Genomic DNA, 19,271 nt, shown 5'->3' with positions numbered 1-19,271 from the left:
AGATCTCAGCAGTAATGGCTAGAATGCTTCATCACGGTGTTATGCATGCATTAGCAACTGCGCATTTTTCTCCGGCGACCTCGGTGGAAACAACAGCCAACGGTACTATCGGCATTCCAGTGACTCTGCCGTTCTCCCCATCACGCTATTCTTTCCTTTATTGTCCGAGCAAGAGCTCGTGGCCAGGAACCTTGTTGCATCAGGGGTTGTCTTGCCAGACCATAGCCAAGTACTGTAGTATGGTCAGCGAACGGTGCTAGGAGACAGGACCATCTTTGATCCAGCCTTTCAAGGTCTTCCATCGTCACTCCTGGGTTATCGCCATAGCGTGAGTATATAGCCGATGGAGTCTATCTCTGCATGACTTCGCGACATAGTCTCAGAATGCATCACATACACGTCGCTATTGCCAGAACCATGAGTCCCATAGTTTCTATAGATTGCAGGCGATAATACTCCGGCCATCCATGTCTCCGCGCCGACCGCGATGTCTTGCATTCTTCCCACATTAGTGAACTGCGGCAGGTGTTACCGCTCCGAGATCCATCTGTGATCATCCGCGTATTTCGACAAGCCGACGCAGGATATGTCTTTTCTTCGTCAACGCAACGACTCAAGCCGGGCGCCGGCTGACGATGATGTTGAGGCTAGGGCCGTAATCCTACTGGGCCAGTCAGCCCGCACTACCAAATACACCCGACAGGCCAGAGCACTGCAACAGAACATGTCCGTCTATCAGACGACGTTGGTCTAACGGAACAGGTGAAGGACGAACTCCCCAAGAATGCGAGCCTGCCAAGTAGCTCGGAGAAGGGCGGCGGAGATGACCTGCCCGAGTACGAGGCTCTCCAGCGCTCCATCATAAATTACGATGCCGAACGACGAGCTTCGGTGGCTAGCCAGGCAGGGGCTCCCCTCCAGTCCAAAAAGTGGTGGCAATTCTGTAAATCCTCCCCGGCACCTGTACAACCGGCTCACCCTGTGATAAAGGAAGGACAGCCACCCTCGTCGTGGCTTGAGACCAACATACGACAGGGTATTGCAAGCCACGATATCGAAACGCGGCGCAAGCCGTTCGGCTGGAACGAGCTGACGGCGGAAAAGGAGAACATGTTTGCGAAATTCCTCGGCTTCTTCCAGAGGCCTATTCGATATGGTGGGTACTACTACACCCATTAGTATGGTTGCTATCGAGCAACGCTCACATCACATACGCAAGTGATGGAGCCTGCGGCTCTTCTGGCGGTGGGTCTCGGCGATTGGGTCGATTTTGGGGTAATCGTCGGTATCTTGCTCCTGAACGCCTTCGTAGGCTTCTAACAGGAGAAGCAAGCAGCGGACGTCGTGGCTAGCCTGAAGGGGGACATTGCCATGAGGGCCACTGTCGTGAGAGACGGCCAAAAGCAGCAGATTCTAGCTCGTGAACTTGTGCCAAGGAGATATTGTAAGTGAATATAGAAACCCCCTTCCCCCGCCGTTGCCCTCCTGCAAAATTCTGTCTCTGGCTGGGTAAAATTCCTGAATTGCCTCCAGGACATCCTTGTCGAGGGTCAAAAATTACCAGGAGACTGCCAGCTCATCTGTGATTATAGTAGACCAGGTGACTACGACGAATTTGTTCAGCTCTGTAACGAAGACAGATTTGGGGATGAAGGCGCCGTCGAAGAGCCGCCCGGGGGAACCACAGCTGATGGGGGCGGTGATGAGAACACCAGGAAAGATGGCGAGGAGGACTTCGATTACGAACACTCCCACTACGGACTACCTCTCATCGCCTGCGACCAGTCCGCCATTACCAGAGAGTCCCTTGCTGTCGACAAGTACATGGGCGATATCGTATTCTACACACGACGGGCTGCAAGCGCGGGAAAGCCTATGCCATCTTCACCACGTTGGCGAGGTATTATTTTGTTGGCAAAACGGCGAACTTGGTTCAGGGAACCAAGGACCGAGGCCACTTCAAGCAAGTCATGGATAGCATTGGTACTTGGTTGCTCGTGCTTGTCATGTTTTGAATCTTAGTTTCCTGGATTTGTTGCTTAGGCTTCCTAACTTCATCCCTTTGTATGTTCACATGTAAGGCATACACTGCCAAGGCAGCAGCATACGCTGTTTATCTAGGAAAGGGTATATAACCTTCATCCATCCCAAATAGAGTAGATAGATCTTCATCTGAATATCGCTATGTCTGCAGAGCAACAAAATTGGCGGTTTCTTCCACCACATCCCCGTAGCCAGGCCAGGCGTACAGACACTACTCCATTACGCGCTGGTCTTGTTCATCATTGGCGTCCCCGTCGGCCTTCCCGTGGTGACGACAACCACACTAGCCGTGGGGGCCGCCTACCTGGCCAAGCAAAGGGCCATAGTGCAGAAACTGACAGCCATCGAGTCCCTAGCCGTGAGTTCTGAACGGCCGCCGTCGGTCCGATGCTGACGGGTGTCTACAGGGTGTCAACGTACTATGCTCTGACAAGACGGGCACACTCACGGCGAACAAGTTGAGCATTCGAGACCCCTTCGTCATCGAGGGCCAGGATGTCAACTGGATGATGGCCGTGGCTGCACTTGCCAGTTCGCACAATGTCGCATCCCTCGATCCTACCGATAAGGTTACCATATTGACTCTGGAGAAATACCCCAAAGCTCGTGACATCCTGCGTCAAGGGTGGAAGACGGACAAGTTCACGCCTATCGACCCTGTTTCGAAGCGCATTACTTGCGAATCTCGCCTGGGGAATGACAAATTCATATGTGCAAAGGGGGCACCCAAGAACGTTCTCCAACTTACCGAAGCGTATGACGAGACTCGCACTGCATACAACACCAAGACCAAGGACTTTGCCCGAAGAGGGTTCCGATCGCTGGGCATGGCATACAAGAAGAACGACGAGCCATGGGTCTTGCTCGGCTTGCTGTCTATGTTCGATCCTCCTCGGGAGGACACCGCGCAGATTATCATTGAGGCCCAGGCCCTCGGGGTTCCGGTTAAGATGCTCACGGGAGATGCCATTGCTATTGCAAAGGAGACCTGCAAGATGCTGGGGCTTGGTACCAAGGTACCGGACTGACCCCTCTTGGCGAGACTTAACTTGATTGTCTGTGATGCTGAGTGGTACCAGGTGTACAACTCAACAAAATTGATGGGTAGCGGCCTCTCGGGGACAGTACAACAATAAGCCAGCACTCTTTTTTGAATGTCTGAGTCGTGCCGAATCATCTAACCCCGAATACCACCATAGCGACCTCGTCGAAAGAGCAGATGGCTTTGCTGAGGTATTCCCAGAGCATAAGTACCAAGTCGTTGAGATGCTGCAGCAGCGTGGCTCACTCAGAGCCATGATGGGAGATGATGAGTTTCGGTTGGGCGACGCCTAGAAACACCCGTGACTAACGTTGGCTTCACCTACGTACGCAGGCGTGAGTGACGCGCCATCTCTCAAGAAGGCGGACGGCGGAACCGCCGTGGAAGGTTCTTCCGAGGCAGCCCAGGCGGCAGCCGACATAGTATTCTTGGACCCAGGGCTGAGCACCATTATCCTATCCATCAAGACGTCTCGGCAGATATTCCAGCGGATAAAGCTTACGTCCAATACCGGATTGCGCTGTGCCTTCACTTGGAGATATATTTGACGACGTCAATGGTTATTATCAACGAGGCCATTAGACCCGATCTCATCGTCTTTGTTGCCTTGTTTGCGGATTTAGCCACAGTGGCCGTTGCATATGACAATACCAACGTCGAGCCGAGGCCGGTGGAATGGCAACTGAAGAAGATCTGGGTCCTGGGTCATCAGGTTGGTCATGGGAATGCTCCTTGCGGCGGGGACGGTATGTACACTCCATGCCCTCTGCTTCCTCCCTTTGCGCGTCCTGGGACTGCACGATACCACCCCCGACCAGTTCCGGTTGTATCGGTGGCACGGAATTTCTCGGCCAGGAGGACAGCTGCTAATCTGCACATTTGACAGTGGATCTGCCGAGCGAGGTACGATGTTTCTGCGAAGTGGCGGCATCATTGCTCGCTTTGGCTCCATCCAGGAGGTTCTTTTCCTCCAGGTCTCCTTGACCGAGAACTGGCTCATCTTTGTCACACGCGGCGGCAAGACATGGCCATCTTGGCAGTTTGTGTTCACCATACTGGGCGTTGATGCTCTTCCAACCATCTTCTGTCTATTCGGCTGACTATCGGGCTCGGGCGGGGGTGTAATGCGAACGACGCCGCCCGCGGCATTCAACAACAACTCCAACGGATGGACCGACATCGTTACCTTCGTCATCGTGTGGGCGTACTCCATAGGCGTTATCGTTTTTATTGCCATCATCTACTATCTGCTCAACCGAATTGGCTGGATCAATGATCTAGGGACGAAGGACCGCCATGCGAAGGACACATACATGGAAAATGTTCTTGTCCAACTTAACAAACTTGCTATAGAGCATGACTGGGATACTATTACCGGGTATGATCGATATTACCTGGTGGAGAAGGTGGCTGCTGAGGATGACGAGTGATGGTCGTGATAGTGGTACATACCTGTGGAGAGGCTATCGATGAATTGTACGGTTCTGCCCCAATGCCCTTGGCGCAAGTGTAAAATGACCATGAGCATTGTTCGGATTCTGTACCTCAAGTAATACTGGTGGCCCCCTGTCGGACTTCTAAATGAATGAATACTCTGTTAGATAAACCACCACTGACGTTTCTATGCTCATACCTGGCTTCAACCATATCTCGGGATAGAGAAACGAGCCTGCAACCTGTATTGTTATCGCGGACTCACTCGCGGGCGGGCTTCGTGTACCGGCAAGGAACGGCTAGCCGTCTTCGAAGCTTCACCTGCCACGTCGAGGTGGCAAGCAAAGGATCGCGAGCTTCGTGATATAGACGTAAGCTCCTGAGCTGTGGCCACGAGATCAGACCTGTCAACGGCCCCAGACTAGGCCTGGGTTCGGACCTGAAACCCGCTTCATGATGTTGGCTCTTCGCATTGCCATCATTTGCCGAACTGGCGGCGAGCAGACCACCGATCCTGTAAATATCCATCATATCGACTTCGTCAGGCATGCTGAGTGCCATCATCTTCACTATTTCAGTAGGCTAGGACAATGCTGTCACCGTCCTAGGAAGTAGAAGACAAAGCAGCCTACCCATGGCCAACCAGGGTGCCACAACGCATTCATACTATAGAGGTGAGCAGCTTTTCCGTCATACGATGGTAAGGAGAGCCATACTTGACTTCATCACACCTTATCTTCATACATGTGTTTGCTACGGATCACGACGCTGTGAAAGCTGTTTAGTACGAGCAATGTACTGGACAATGGACAACTGACAACGCCACTCGTGAAGCTGAGGCACATGCTGAGCACCAGCCACGCGTAGTGACGTCATATGACGTCATGACCGGATACTCTCCCAATACTCCAGTCATGTACTCCGTACGTGCTCCTACTACTGGGTAATTGCCAGTGGCTGCAACAATCCCGTCCTGCCGGCAGCTGAACAGTTTGCCAGCGCTCATCGTGAGTTGTCACGACGCTGGACGAGCTTTTTGAATTGAATACAAGCACTAGGTTACGGAACTGCGCTCCAGGACCTTTTCTTCCAGGGGATGGGGAATGGAGTGATTGACAGTGCAAGACTACAAGTGTAGACCATCTGGCGCCGTTTCCTCTTGTCCCATCTTAATGCAGATCAGGACCTGAAGTAGTATGGGCTCTTTGGCGAGGAATCAGGATTCGCAACCCACCATGGCTAAACAAAATTGCCATGCTGAAAAAATCACAACATGCAGATCCAGCATCCTAGAATGCCATCTATGCATATCAAATCTCCCTTACCATAGCATACCTCCACGATCTCCGACTGCCCTCAACGCTCTACCTCGTAATCATACAACCGCAATTTGCCAGGCACTGGGCACCTGTCCAGGTTTAGAGACTGGGAGATCCGGAAGTCTAGAATCTACCTAGCCTAGCTGACGTCCCCATCCGGTTTTTAGACAATATGTACCTTGTCACCTACAGTACCGGAATCACAGATCTACCGTGGGGCGGACGCGCCAAGCCCAGTAATTGAGTATGCACCGTTTACCATGTGGATTAGGAGGACAATCCAACATGAAGGCAAGACCACTCCGGTTGGAAATATGAACTTCAGCTTACTACTAAATATATAGTGAATCTCTCCATAGTAATAGTTCTCGGGAATACCTACTGTAGCTGTTTATATGGTACCTTTATGAAGGTTATATTCTATGTAGATGTAAACATGCAATAGGTAGGTAGTATTTCCAACCTATCATCCCATTCGCCACGTTGGAGCATATAGCCGACTTTCATCGTTTGATAAACGCGGCTGGCTTACGGACATCTGGCTTGTCGCTCGCAGCACTATGCCTTCGTACCCGATTGCACCGTCTACATGTTCGAGTCATTACCTTAGGTTTGGAGGCCAGCTGTTGTGTACCCGGGTAGTTGTGGTTTGATTCGGGGCACTAATACCGCCTAGTCGTAGGCCGAAGTCGACTGCAAGCCCAGCTAGGATGCACGGTGACGGGATCTGATCAAATGTTACCCACGTACTTCAATCTTTGTAGCGCAATCCATAGGTACCTAGGTTAGCATGTAGCTACACCTGCCTCCGTCCTACATGGCATGAACCGGTTCTGCGGTTTCCTCCCACACTTGTGCGAGCCGAAACCTGAAGGAAAGAATCGATCTTTCCCGCCAGTTAATTCAGTACTGCCAATACCAACACCAACAACCAATTCTGCTGGCACTGGCACTGGCACTGGCATCTACGCGCGCCACGAGTACACCTGCGCTTACATACAGTACTCCAGGCCCCAGGCCCCAAGCCCCAGGTCTCAGGGCTGTTTGCCAGCGACATTGCGTTACCGCCGTCGCCACAGCTGCTTCTTTAACCTACTAACACTACCCTATCACTCTATTCGGGTGGTCGCATATTTTTCTCGACTTGTCGGTGCTACTTACCACGGCGACGCCTTCTCACTGCGCTTCGAAATTACACTTTATTCTCGTCTCCCCAGTGAAACCCACCGTTCGCGACTCCTAACTACGGCGCAGCAAAGTTGCGGATCGATTGCTTCATGCAACTCTATCGTGCTCCGGGTTTACCACGACACAGAAACTGGCTGGTGTCCGTGACCGATTAGGTCGATTTGGTAGAATCCTTGGCAATCACACGCCAGACCTGGACATCGATCGAAACGAAACACGACCACGACAAGCACCATCGGGACCAGGCAATTTAGAGTTGGGCAAACTGGCCCTCGTCGACGTCCGCTGACACCCACTACCCTCTCCAATAGCCGCCAGCGAGCGCTCGGAGGGGCTCGATCGAGCAGGGAATCATTTGCATTCCCTCTTAGATACATACAGAGGCCCCAGGCCCCTGCACCCCAGGCCTCACTCCCAATTTTGCAGTATGGGGTCCAACCAAGACTCCGACCTGACTGACCAACAGTTACCGCACGGGGGCGACATACCAGCACATCCTGAGAGCGAATACACACCCTCGACATCAACAACGTCGACGTCACACTCAAGCCAGCAACTCGACGGCCCAGAGGGGCAGAGCGGCGGCGGGGAAAGCAATCAACACGGGCAACCACCACATTTGCCGAGGAGCGACAGTGCCGGTTCTGACAATAGTACCACTGACACTACCACAACGCCGATGCAGGATGATAGGCGTGATCAGGTAGCTGCGGCACAACCATCGTCAGAGCCGCCTCAACAAGAGCACGAGCCGCCGGCCTTCCCCCCACCATCGGAAGCTCGTGATTTTGCGAGTGGTCAACATGGGCCAGCATTGACAGAAGCGCCGGAATCGTCAGAAGTTGCGGGCCTTGAGACAGACGACGAGGATACTACACCTCCTGCTCGCAGCAAATCCATTCCTATATTCTCTGACGCCTTCGGTCCCGACCAAGCCATGACTCTCGACGGGTCGGCCCCGCCTCCATCGTCTGGAGCCCCATCCTCCTGGAGCCAAAGTTCCGACCATCAGCTTGGTTATGGCAGCAACAGCAGCAACGCCGACCCTGCAGACCGGGTGTTCCCTATCCGCTCTGTGGTCAGTGTCGACAGCTCACAGCCTACCCCCTGGTCTTTACCGCGGACTTCTGGTGAACACGACTATTTCGATCGTCGCTCGCGGTCTAGCAATTCGCAAACAGACGCCGACCTGTCGGGCATGAGACGCGCCGAGACTGTGCCTACCCCGGCCGGCGAGAAGGATCGTAGCACCAGCAGATCAGCGGCAATACGAAATAGGAAGAACACAGTATCAGGTAGCCCATTCTCGGTTACGAGTCCACAGCCCGTAGAACACCCATCTGGTCGTAACGCCGGTGGGCTGCCATTGTTTAACGATGCCTCGTCGGACACGTCAGACAGGTCGGGGCCGCCAAGGGGCGATACCGCCTCTCGTAAAGTTGGCGATGCTTCTAGTGGGGGCCGTAGGACACCTGCAGGTGACCTCAACGAGGCTCTGTTCACCACACGTTTTCGACACGTTGTCACGGACGAGGGCCATGCCATCCTCACCGGAAGAGATGGCACTCTGGAGCGTTGTGAAGATGAGCCTATTCATACCCCAGGTGCTGTGCAGTCATTCGGACTGCTTGTTGCGATAAAAGAAGACAACGAGGGCCGCTTCTTGGTACGGGTTGTGAGCGAGAATTCCGAGCGTGTGCTCGGCTATACCCCACAACAGCTATTCCGACTAGAAAACTTTGTCGATATCTTCTCGGAGGAGCAGGCCGATAATATGCTTGACCATATCGATTTCATTCGCGACGATGATGCCGATCCTGCTACAAATGGCCCGGAGGTATTCAGTATCTCCATCAGACCCCCCAAGAGCAGGAGCGTGAAGCTTTGGTGTGCCATGCATGTAACGCCTGCCAACCCGGATCTTGTCATCTGCGAGTTTGAGCTAGAGGACGACCGAGAATATCCCCTGCGTGGGCCGGATGAGATGACACCGCCAGTACCTCAAGATACTCTATATCAAAATCCCACGCTGGAGGAATTCAATGACAGCACAGAAGTGAGCAGCCGCCCTCTTCGGGTGTTGCGTAGTGCCCGGAAGAAGCGAGGAGAGGCAGGTGCAATGCAGGTGTTCGATATCATGTCACAAGTCCAAGAGCAGCTGGCGGCTGCGCCAAATCTTGATAAGTTTCTCAAGATCTTGGTTGGAATCGTCAAGGAATTGACAGGTTTCCATCGTGTCATGGTGTACCAGTTTGACTCGGCTTTCAACGGCAAAGTCGTTACCGAGCTGGTTGATCCCACCCATACGCGAGACCTATACAAAGGCTTGCACTTTCCTGCTTCGGATATTCCCCAGCAGGCACGAGATCTCTATAGGGTCAACAAGGTCAGGCTCCTATTCGACAGAGACCTGGAGTCTGCGAGGCTCGTCTGCCGGACCGTGGAGGATCTTGAGCAGCCTCTGGACCTCACCCACTCGTATCTCCGCGCCATGTCCCCCATTCATTTGAAGTACTTGAAGAATATGGCAGTGCGAGGCTCCATGTCAATTTCTATTAATGCCTTCAACGAACTTTGGGGTCTGATTTCCTGTCATGCGTATGGGAACCGGGGGATGCGGGTTCCGTTCCCATCCGTAAGATGTGCAGATTGATTGGAGACACTGCGTCGCGGAACATAGAGCGGTTATCGTATGCATCACGGCTGCAGGCAAGAAAACTGATCAACACGGTACCGACCGATAAAAACCCTTCGGGCTACATCATAGCCTCCTCGGACGACCTTCTGAAGTTGTTTGACGCCGACTTTGGTATGCTGTCCATCCGGGGCGAGACGAAGATTCTAGGCAAGATAGGACAGACACAGGAGGCTCTCGCGCTCCTTGAGTATCTGAGAGTCAGGAGGTATACTTCAGTCGTCACAACGCAGGATGTCACGGACGACTTACCTGATTTACGGTATCCTCCAGGGTTTTCCGTCATCGCCGGTATGCTCTATGTGCCACTCAGTGTAGGCGGTCATGACTTCATCGTCTTTTTCCGAAGGGGCCAAATACGCGAGGTCAAATGGGCCGGAAACCCATACGAGAAGTTCTTCAAAGAGGGAACGTCCGCGTACCTTGAACCGCGAAAGAGCTTTCAGGTATGGCACGAAACAGTTGTCGGGAAATGTAGGGACTGGACGGAGGAGCAAGTTGAGACCGCTGCGGTACTCTGTCTTGTCTACGGTCAGTCAAACATCACATTCGCTCACAGCGACATAGCAGTACACTAACGTTTCTTCAGGCAAATTCATCGAGGTTTGGAGGCAAAAGGAGGCAGCTCTGCAGAGCAGCCGCCTTACTCGACTGCTCTTGGCCAACTCAGCCCATGAAGTCCGGACACCGTTGAACGCCATCATTAATTACCTCGAGATCGCCCTGGAAGGCAGTCTCGACCAGGAGACCAGAGACAACCTTGCCAAGTCTCATTCGGCGTCCAAGTCGCTCATATACGTCATCAACGATTTGCTGGATCTTACCAAGACCGAGGAAGGACAAGAGCTTGTAAAGGATGAAATACTCGACTTCCCTGCGTGCCTGGAGGAAGCCACGGCGCCTTTTAGGACCGACGCCAAGAGAAAGAACATTGGATACGAGGTTGTCGACCATCCAGGATTGCCACGGTTTGTACATGGCGACCACCGCCGGGTGCGCCAGGCCATTGCCAACATGACAGCCAACGCGGTTCAGCATACCATTAAGGGACATGTTAAAGTGGAGTGCTATGTTGCGGAGGTTGCCGAGTCCCGAGTGAGGATCGAAGTAGCGGTCCAGGACACGGGCTGTGGCATGAGTAACGAGCAGCTCGACGCACTCTTCCAGGACCTGGAACAAGTGTCGGTGGATGCTGATGAGGCAAATCCCGATGCTGAAGTCGAGAAGCCGGCCGAAGGACGAAGCCTAGGGCTGGGCTTGGCCATGGTGGCTCGTATTGTGCGCAACATGGACGGCCAGCTGCGGCTCAAATCGGAGGAGGGCAAGGGATCTCGCTTCGTCATCCAGCTGCCCTTCGAGCTACCGAGTAGTGACATGGTAGAAAGTTCCGAGACAACAACGCAGGTACCAAGTACTCGTTCGAGTGTCCCATCTGTTACCAAGAGCCTGCCACCTGTCCCAGCGGGCGAGGTGACGCTTGTAGACCGTGGCAGCTCGAGTGGCATCAACGTCCCTCACAGTCTTAAAGAACGGCGAAGCTTCGACGAAACCAATAGTATTACCAGTCTGAAGAGCGGGGCCAGCAAAGCAAGCGCGCAGAGCAACATGAGCGATGCTGACCGCCTAATCGATGCTATCCAGACTCCTTTATCCATTGGGGATCGCGATTCGGAAATCGGCTCACTGGGCCGCCAGGATTCCAAAGACTCAAACCAGTCGCACTGCCTTTCCAGCACCAGCCTCAATTCTATGACTGCGATAGGCGGAGGCGGTGCTAGCCATTCAGAGCGCCCGGTGTTGCCCGCCCGGTCTACTACAAGCCCGGCCGGACAAGTTACTAAGCAGCAACCGGCGGAGGTAGGCGAGTCGCACATTGCCGACACAAAGACGCCTGTGCGTCCCATCAAAGTTCCCGACGAATACACAGAGGCTCCTCCAATGCCGCAGGCTGGAGAGTCGTCAGGAGTGCTTTATGAGATTGGTGACCAGGCTGAGCCGGAGGCTCAGAAACCGCCGCCCAAAGAGCCAGCCAAAGACACACAGGACAAACTTCGAGTCCTCATTGCGGAGGATGATCCCATCAATTTGAGGATTCTGCGCAAGCGGTTGGAGAAAGCGGGCCACCATGTTTCCCATGCCGCCAACGGAGAGGATTGCGCAAGCGTTTACAGCGAACAGTCGGACGCTTTCGATGTGATCCTCATGGACATGCAGGTCAGTGTCCTGCACGGTGTTGATTGTGCACAAGATAAGAGTGATCTTGCTTGCTAACTGTGTTGACAGATGCCCATCGTCGATGGCTTAACCAGTACGAAAATGATTAGAGCGTTCGAGAAGTCGGACAAATGTCAGGCATTGTCAGCTCTGGCCAGTCACCAAGGAAGGGTTCCCATCTTCGCAGTATCGGCGTCCCTCGTCGAGAAGGAGGGCCCGACGTATATCAATGCCGGTTTCGACGGCTGGATCCTGAAGCCCATCGACATTAAACGACTACACACATTGTTGTATGGCATCACGGATGACGAGACACGGAACTCGTGTCTCTACGTCCCGGGGAATGGGAACGCGGAGGCTGGTTCCAGCCTCGGTCTAATGCAAGCTCTGATACCTCAGCAGACGACAACATCACGCCAACTGGCCCTGATCTACGGCAGCCTAAAAAAGCCTGGCCAAGTGGAATGGCGGACCCACAGGGCTTTACTCCGGAGTGGCGGGATCCTCTCGAGGTACGACGACTCTAATTGACAATGAATATTCATTTTCGATCAGCCCAAGATTGCATTGGAGCTGCATATACAACAACAACCACAGCAGCAGAGGGTTCTGGACTGTGACAGGGACACATTCGGATGGCGTTTAGGGGATATTCATTGTCTGTTCTTCTCACAAGCATCACGGAAAACGGTTTGATTCAAGACTCGGGGCATGGTGGCTAGCTAGACTTTTTTTTTTTTTTGGGAGGCAACCATGTCAAAGTATACGCATTGCATGGAGTTATGGGTGTGTGATATCCCGCTGCTTTTGATTTCCCACCTATCTTCATATTTTTCAGCGTACTCGGGGGCGGGGTTGGCATGTTTTGCTCGAGGTATAATGGGATTATGTTGGCGATGGGGTCAAGTCGAATGATAAGGGCTCATTGGCCCTTGTGCTTTGGCGGTGCCCGAAAAAGGTAGCCGCAAATGTGTTGCGTCCAGGCAGAATATACAAGCCTTGATAAGTTGGTGGGTTCCTGTATAGGCAGGACCGATGTTGGTTTCTGTTCTCGATGCTCACGAACCTTCCCTCGGGTACGCTCGGCAAGTCCCTCAAGATGCCCGGAAATAGAGGCAGGTATACACAAAGGCATCAAAAAACACAGCTAGAAAGCGTAGCGGCATCTTCCAATATATTGATTGCCCTGCATTGTGCCGAGTCTATAATGGCCATGACAGTATTACACCAGGTGAACATGACAAAAAGATGACACCGTCCGGATATCTCTTTGTGACTTCATGTCGCTATATCTATAAAAAAAAGTTTCTTCGAAGCCTCGGGCGTTGAGATTACCAGGCCTTCGCCAAATCAAATGCAACAGGCATCTCAATCCATATACATAGGGTCCCCTCCACCCGCACCAACACCTTGGACCGGAACACTGTATCCTGTTTTATTCGTGGTATTTCGAGCTCGTTGGCTGGACCCCTGAGTCGAGTTGTTCAAGCTCTGCAATGATCGTCCCATGTCGGCGGTTTGAGTAGCGAGCCCATCCACCGCAAACCGACCCTCACTTCCGCCTCCCAGCCGACGTGTCCTGGGAACTTCGAGTTGCTGCTGCGGCTGCTGTGGCTTAGCGACAAGGGGTGTACTTGTACTCATGGGGAAGTCATCTTCCTCCATCTCAGCATCGGCATCCTGGTCACTGTTGTCGTCGTTGGCTGCCGAAGCCGCCGATGTCGTTGTTGTCGGGGTTGTGTTAGCCCTCGCATCATTCGATGGCGTAACCCCTGGCGCGGGAGCGGCGTGGCGGGGTTGACCTGGCACGCCGGCGGCGGGATTGGGTTGGGCTATGGCGGGGGAGTCAGGGGTGTTGGCCGCGGCCGGAGTCGGTGTGGGCTGCTCAAGCGGTCTCTGCGAGCTCATGCCAGAGCCCCTGGACGAGACAATGACGTTCTTCCAGCGCTCGATGGCTCGCGAAACCAGGGCGGTCAGATCCACATGGCGATCGTCGAGGTTCAAGCCAACAGCTTGCGGTCCCTTCATGCCAAACTCCAAGCAGTACGAGACAATCGACGGGTTGAAGGGGACAGTGGCCGGCGGCATGACCCTGAACTCCCTCGGCTGTTGCAGGTGGTTCAACTGGTCAATCTGGGATTTGAGGTTGACGTTCTCCTGCCTCAAGTAGTGCTGCGACTCCTTGAACTTGTCCACCTCCTTCTGCCTCCGACCGACACTCCGGGCCAACTCCAGGGTCCACAGCTCGCTGCGGCGCTGTGCCGTGAGCTGTTCCCACACGGCATACGTGGATTGCAGATGTTCGTTGACTTGCTTTTCCAGGTTGGCGGCTGCCTTGTCTGCCTTCTTCACGCTTTCCCGCAGATCCAGAGGGGCGTGGGTTTGCGAAGGTGGGTAGGTCAAATCGTCGCTCGAAGCCGTCGTGGCCGCGGCACAGGCGACCTTCCATTTGCGGAACTCCTCTTGAAACCAGGTCTTCAGAGCTTCAAACTGCTTCTGCGCGGGCGGTTGTATGGACCACGAGGTAGATGTCGGATGTGGCGTGGACGAGAAGAGAGTGGGCGGCGCTTGAAGGCACTGGAGCGTCAAGGCAGGGAAGTCGAGAGCTAGGGGATCGAAGTCGAAGGGTACCGAGTTCATATCGATGTGTTGCCTATAGATAGAAGAAACGTATCGTTAGCGGCCATGACTCTTCGCGACGTCCACTAAAAGTGCTTCGCAGTATCTAGAAACATACTTAGCTGCCCTCCATGAGCTCAGCATTTCCCTGAGGGCTAACTCGGCGGCTCTGGCCGTGTCCACCGCGTCCGTCAGCTTCTGCCGGGCGTCTAGCTGCTGCTTCTGAGCGGCTCTGCTGGGGACTCGCTGTGGCTGAAGGCTCTGTCTCCTCGCCGGGTCCGCCTCGTCCCAATGTCCGGCCTGGAGATCCCCATTGCGAGCTGGCAGGTCGTTCATGACGCCCGTGGCTTCCCAAGACGGGGGGAGAGGCCATTTTGGAGCTTGGTCGACGAAGTACTGGCCCTCCTTGGGGATGGAGGGACGTTGGATGTGGGCATCGTGGGCGGAGCTCTTCCTGGGGGCGATGGCGGACGAGCCGGTCGGGGTGCTCGGGGTGGAGGCATCACGTCGCGCGAGGGAACCTCGCGGCTGCCTTCTCGTGATGGTGCCCCGCATTTTGCGAATGGCGTCGACATCGTGAAGACCATCTGGGGGCTTGGGGTTCTTCTCCTTGATGTACAGATCCAGGTGTCTGCCCAGGGAAGAGGAGGTGAAGGGCTGGGCGCAATAGGGACAGCTTCGATCCTTGGGGGCACCGGGCTTCGCAGCGGCGGGCGAGTCGTTGCTGTTGCTGGCGGGATTGCCTCCCGCGTCGGACATGGCGGCGGGTGCGTGTCTGATATCTTATTATATGGTTATAGTATACGGAAACAAGGGAACAGGGTCAAAGGAATGTGAGTGGCTGTGGTAGAGTGGGAGCTGAAGTCAACGGCCGCGGGCAATGCTCCCCAGAAAGCTCTCCATCCGGCGACCGTTCGTTCGCAAGGCTAGTTGTCACATCCGGTAGCTTCGGAACTTTGGATGCTGGAAGGCGAGGGCAGGGGGCAGCAGCTAGCCAGGTAGCAGCTACGCTGACTGACTGGAATTGCACGTTCTCGGGGACAGAAAGAAGATGGGACGAGATGGGGGTTTGGAGTGTGAGCAGCGAGCGGATAGGACCAGACACGACGAGACGAGACGAGACGAGACGAGACGAGACGAGACGGGACAGGACGGGACGGGACAAGGGCAGGAAGTCTGGTCTGCCAACGTGTGGTCGGCGATTGCAAGGAGAAGAGAAGACGCGAGCTTCAAACGGGTTCGGAAATCACCAAAAAAAAAAAAAAACCCCCCCAGTCAACGACGAGGTTGACGGCACACAAATATACAACACAATAACAATAACAACAATGCTTGCACTGAACCAAAGGGGGTTGATGCGAGGGAGGTTGCTTTTTCTCCAGTCGTGCCCTTCTCGGATTTTTTTCTTCTTCTTCTTCTTCCCTTTCCCCCTACTGAATCCAATTGTTCTGATGATTTGATTCCAGGGGCTACCTCCAGAGCAGGAGAGGGTCTCGGGGGGGTTGGAAAGAGGGCTAGTCTAGAAATGCAAGCAGGTCAGCCGTGCTTAATCAGGTACCTGGGACGCTTAAACCAATTGCCGCCAATGCTATCCGTGTGCATTTAAGGTACATACTTCTATACAGGTACACTAGCTGCCTCGCGCTTCGTATCTCGAGTTGACACAATAGCTGCCCGTCCTCAAGCTGCAAGACTCTACTTCGTCGAGTCGGATGGTGACTTCGTATCAGGTGGTGTACAGTTTCATTTCAGTTCATTTTGAGGAGCGCGGGCTGTGTCAGTCCCCGTACTGCAGAGGTAGGTAGTTAGCTATCCATTGACCGAACATAATCAATAATTCGGGAACACGGCCAGGATTACACGCAACGACCCAGGTGACCCACCAGTTTAGTATGTATGTAAGCAGGGGAGGAAATGTTCATGTTCGCTCTACGCATTCTGGCATTGTTATCGTAGGTAGTAGGTACGTGGTACCTAATGCTAATGCGGTGTAGGCAAGTGGCGATGGATGCATTTATTCATTGCACCAGCGCCAGTTGGAACAAGGCTTCGCCGCCAGATGTGCAGTGTGCAGATGTGGTGCCTTCCTTCCCTACATAGCTATTGGGAGCAGACTCTGCTCAGGGTTCTTGCTGCTCACGCTGCTCATGCTGCTCAGGGGGGGCTGTGGATGACCATCCGCTCCTCCATTGACATTAGCACTGATCGTCGTCAAGGGGCTGCAGACGCTCCAGTGGTTTGGTTGGTTCATGGCGGGTTCCAATGCGGCGGCCGGGGAACCAGCTCATCATCTCCGAGTGTTGGGAATGCTGGGAGTACTGGGCGCTTGTATGTATGTATGCACACACGGTCAAGGGGAGGTCGGAGGGAGGTGAACAAGTATCCCCGGGCCCATTCAGGTGGCTCCGTGGCATTGGCACTGTCTGTAGGCGGGCAGAACAGTGGGGGCACACACTAGCGCGACCCAGCTGGGGGTCCTGAGGTCCTGAGGTCGGCTAACTGACCGTCAGTCGGTGCTTGTACCCAACCGCGGTCATTGATGGTTGATGCACTTGGGGCATAGGTACCTTTAGCCGCGCTTGGAGTTATGCTGATGCCGCCGTCACTGCACGAGTTTATGCAGCAAGTACTCCGTACTGTGTGGCACGGCGCTCGCAACGAGTCGAGCCACACGCCCCATCGATACTCCGACTTTATGCTACTCTTACTGCTAACTGCTGCAAGCTCCCCCAATTGGATCCATCACCCGGCTTCAATTCAGTTCAATTCAATTCAGCAGCTCAACTTTGCGCCCCGTGGTCTGCTTGGGACATCTCTCCGGCGCATCCCTCCACTGCTATTGTTTTGTGCATATGCGAACCTGATCTGCAAAAGTCACCACCAGTCACTCGGCTCTTTTCCCTCCCAACGCCACCCAGCATGCCTCCTGGTAAGTAGCTCCGCTTCCAACCACCATCGCGTTACGCTCCTGTCGCGAGTCGTCGGCGCAATGCCCTGCTTCCTGTCGCGTGGTAGAGCCCGCCATTGTCGCTTCATCCACCATCCTTACTGACCTCGTCTGCCCACAGCCATCAGCGACGATGAAGCTTCCCAGCACAGCGACGTCCAGGTCTCCATCCCCTCGAACCGACGCGGCAAAAAGGCATCAGTTGGCCACCAGGACGCCGATGAAGATGTGCCCGGCCAACTAGAGCCCCAGCCGTTGGAGAACGGAGATGACGACGATGAGGACAACAGAGAGGCCGGTGGTGAGGACAACGAGGAAGACGAGGAAGACGACGATATTGGCGAGGACGAATTCGTCGTGGAAAAGATTGTCGGTCACCAGGTCTTGGATGACGTGAGCAGTCCATGCCTGCCTAGCTGTATGTGCCCGCCTTGGCAACTGACTTTTCGAGTTAGGGCAGCATCAAGTACAAGGTGAAATGGGAAGGCTATGAGAAGAAAGCAGACCAGACATGGGAGGATGAGGACAACCTCACGTAGGCTACGATCACTCGTTGCCCCGCCCAACCCCGAACCGTCACTAACGAGGGATCAATTCAGCGAAAACGCATCTCTGGTTCTTAGAGAGTACCTAGAGAGTGTCGGTGGCCGACAAGCGATCTTGGAAGAGACAGAAACGGTGGCGTCGCAAAAGTCGGCCAAGAAACGCGGGCGGCCTGCCGGCTCGGCTTCAAGCGGCACTCCGGCCAACGGCAAGCGAACTAAGCGCGGCAGTCACCCAGCGTCCCAGACGCCGCCGGCAAGCGTGAGCGGCAAAGAATGGAAACCACCTGCGGGATCGTGGGAGGACCAGGTTGGCTTCGTCGACGCCTGCCACGATGAAAACACGGGCAAACTTCTAGTGTACCTGACATGGAAGAACGGGCACAAGACACAGCACGACCTTAAGGTGGTCTACTCGCGATGTCCTCAACAGGTACGCCTATAATGGATGGGCTAATGCGGCCCTTGTTGAGAAGGAGCGATCTAACATTGGCCAAAACAACAGATGCTTAAATTCTACGAGCGCCACGTCAAAATTGTGAAGACTACTGCGGACGCCAACATGGAATAAAACGAGCGAGCCTTGGACGTGCACATTTCCTTCTCCTTCTTCTGCTTCTGGGTATTAAAGCAAAGGGTGCGGATTTGGCGGGTTCGGCACTTTATGTTTATGTGAAGTCTGTTATCCCGCGAACATGTCTTCGTTGAGTTCTATATGTACACTACTATTCAAGCCGGGGGGAAACACCCCCCAAAAAGCAAGCCTTTCACTTTTGAGGGAGGAGCCTACGTAATGCATGAAAGGGGGAGGGAGGCTGGAGTGATAGCTGCCTTGCTTGTTGCTGGTGCCTTTGACGGTGTACATGGTGCGGTGCCTGGTGCCTGGTGCCTGTAACAGACCCTTGTGAGCTTGAGCTCAGGCCAATCGGCGGCGGGCGTGCGAAAGCTCTGCTGGCTCCACCTCCAGGCCGGGGGCTCCACCAGCCGCCCAGCCTTGCCATTTAACCAGCCAGCCTCGCTATTTACGACGGCTGGGATGGCGGGGCAACGCACGACTATTTCTACTGGACTGCTGCCACCCACACATGGGACGGAGAGCTGCAGCTACATCTTTGGTTGAAAGTCTGTCTCTCTTCTTGCTTGCCTACTTCTTATTTGGCTTCTCCATCTATCTATCCGCTGTCAGTCTCTGTGTGTGCATCTTGTCGGGCATCGTACTTGATCCAGC

General features: G+C 54.2%; 5 protein-coding genes across 5 annotated transcripts; 4 read left to right on the top strand and 1 right to left on the bottom strand.

Annotated features, from left to right (window-relative positions):
* Positions 1-705: 705 nt before the first annotated feature.
* PG994_009498 (PMA1-H+-transporting P-type ATPase) lies at positions 706-4,185 on the top strand (the record flags this gene model as incomplete). The annotated part of the gene is made up of 8 exons (XM_066860907.1): positions 706-1,156; positions 1,220-1,275; positions 1,324-1,428; positions 1,534-1,836; positions 2,195-2,401; positions 2,451-3,051; positions 3,419-3,554; positions 3,972-4,185. Coding segments are annotated over 8 exons (2,073 nt in total), but the record flags the coding sequence as incomplete, so codon positions are not given.
* Positions 4,186-4,209: 24 nt separating this feature from the next.
* Positions 4,210-4,515, top strand: PG994_009497 (H+-transporting ATPase; the record flags this gene model as incomplete). Its single annotated transcript, XM_066860906.1, has 1 exon — positions 4,210-4,515. One exon carries the CDS (start codon positions 4,210-4,212, stop codon positions 4,513-4,515), a length of 306 nt encoding a protein of 101 aa, XP_066714495.1.
* A 2,938-nt stretch (positions 4,516-7,453) lies between these two features.
* Positions 7,454-12,466, top strand: PG994_009496 (Cyanobacterial phytochrome B; the record flags this gene model as incomplete). Its single annotated transcript, XM_066860905.1, has 4 exons — positions 7,454-9,624; positions 9,675-10,252; positions 10,311-11,935; positions 12,005-12,466. 4 exons carry the CDS (start codon positions 7,454-7,456, stop codon positions 12,464-12,466), a joined length of 4,836 nt encoding a protein of 1,611 aa, XP_066714494.1.
* Positions 12,467-13,303: 837 nt separating this feature from the next.
* On the bottom strand, positions 13,304-15,313 carry PG994_009495 (uncharacterized protein; the record flags this gene model as incomplete). Its single annotated transcript, XM_066860904.1, has 2 exons — positions 13,304-14,588; positions 14,673-15,313. 2 exons carry the CDS (start codon positions 15,311-15,313, stop codon positions 13,304-13,306), a joined length of 1,926 nt encoding a protein of 641 aa, XP_066714493.1.
* Positions 15,314-17,473: 2,160 nt separating this feature from the next.
* On the top strand, positions 17,474-18,614 carry PG994_009494 (chromo domain-containing protein 2; the record flags this gene model as incomplete). Its single annotated transcript, XM_066860903.1, has 5 exons — positions 17,474-17,483; positions 17,623-17,894; positions 17,957-18,036; positions 18,101-18,476; positions 18,549-18,614. 5 exons carry the CDS (start codon positions 17,474-17,476, stop codon positions 18,612-18,614), a joined length of 804 nt encoding a protein of 267 aa, XP_066714492.1.
* Positions 18,615-19,271: the final 657 nt, after the last annotated feature.

This window comes from Apiospora phragmitis, assembly GCF_038363925.1.
Source record: "Apiospora phragmitis strain CBS 135458 chromosome Unknown utg000008l:1.0-3514335.0:1.0-3519231.0, whole genome shotgun sequence".
Lineage (NCBI taxonomy): Eukaryota > Fungi > Ascomycota > Sordariomycetes > Amphisphaeriales > Apiosporaceae > Apiospora > Apiospora phragmitis.
The sequence above is the reverse complement of the archived record's forward strand: the minus strand, read 5'-3'. Positions and strand labels throughout refer to the sequence as shown.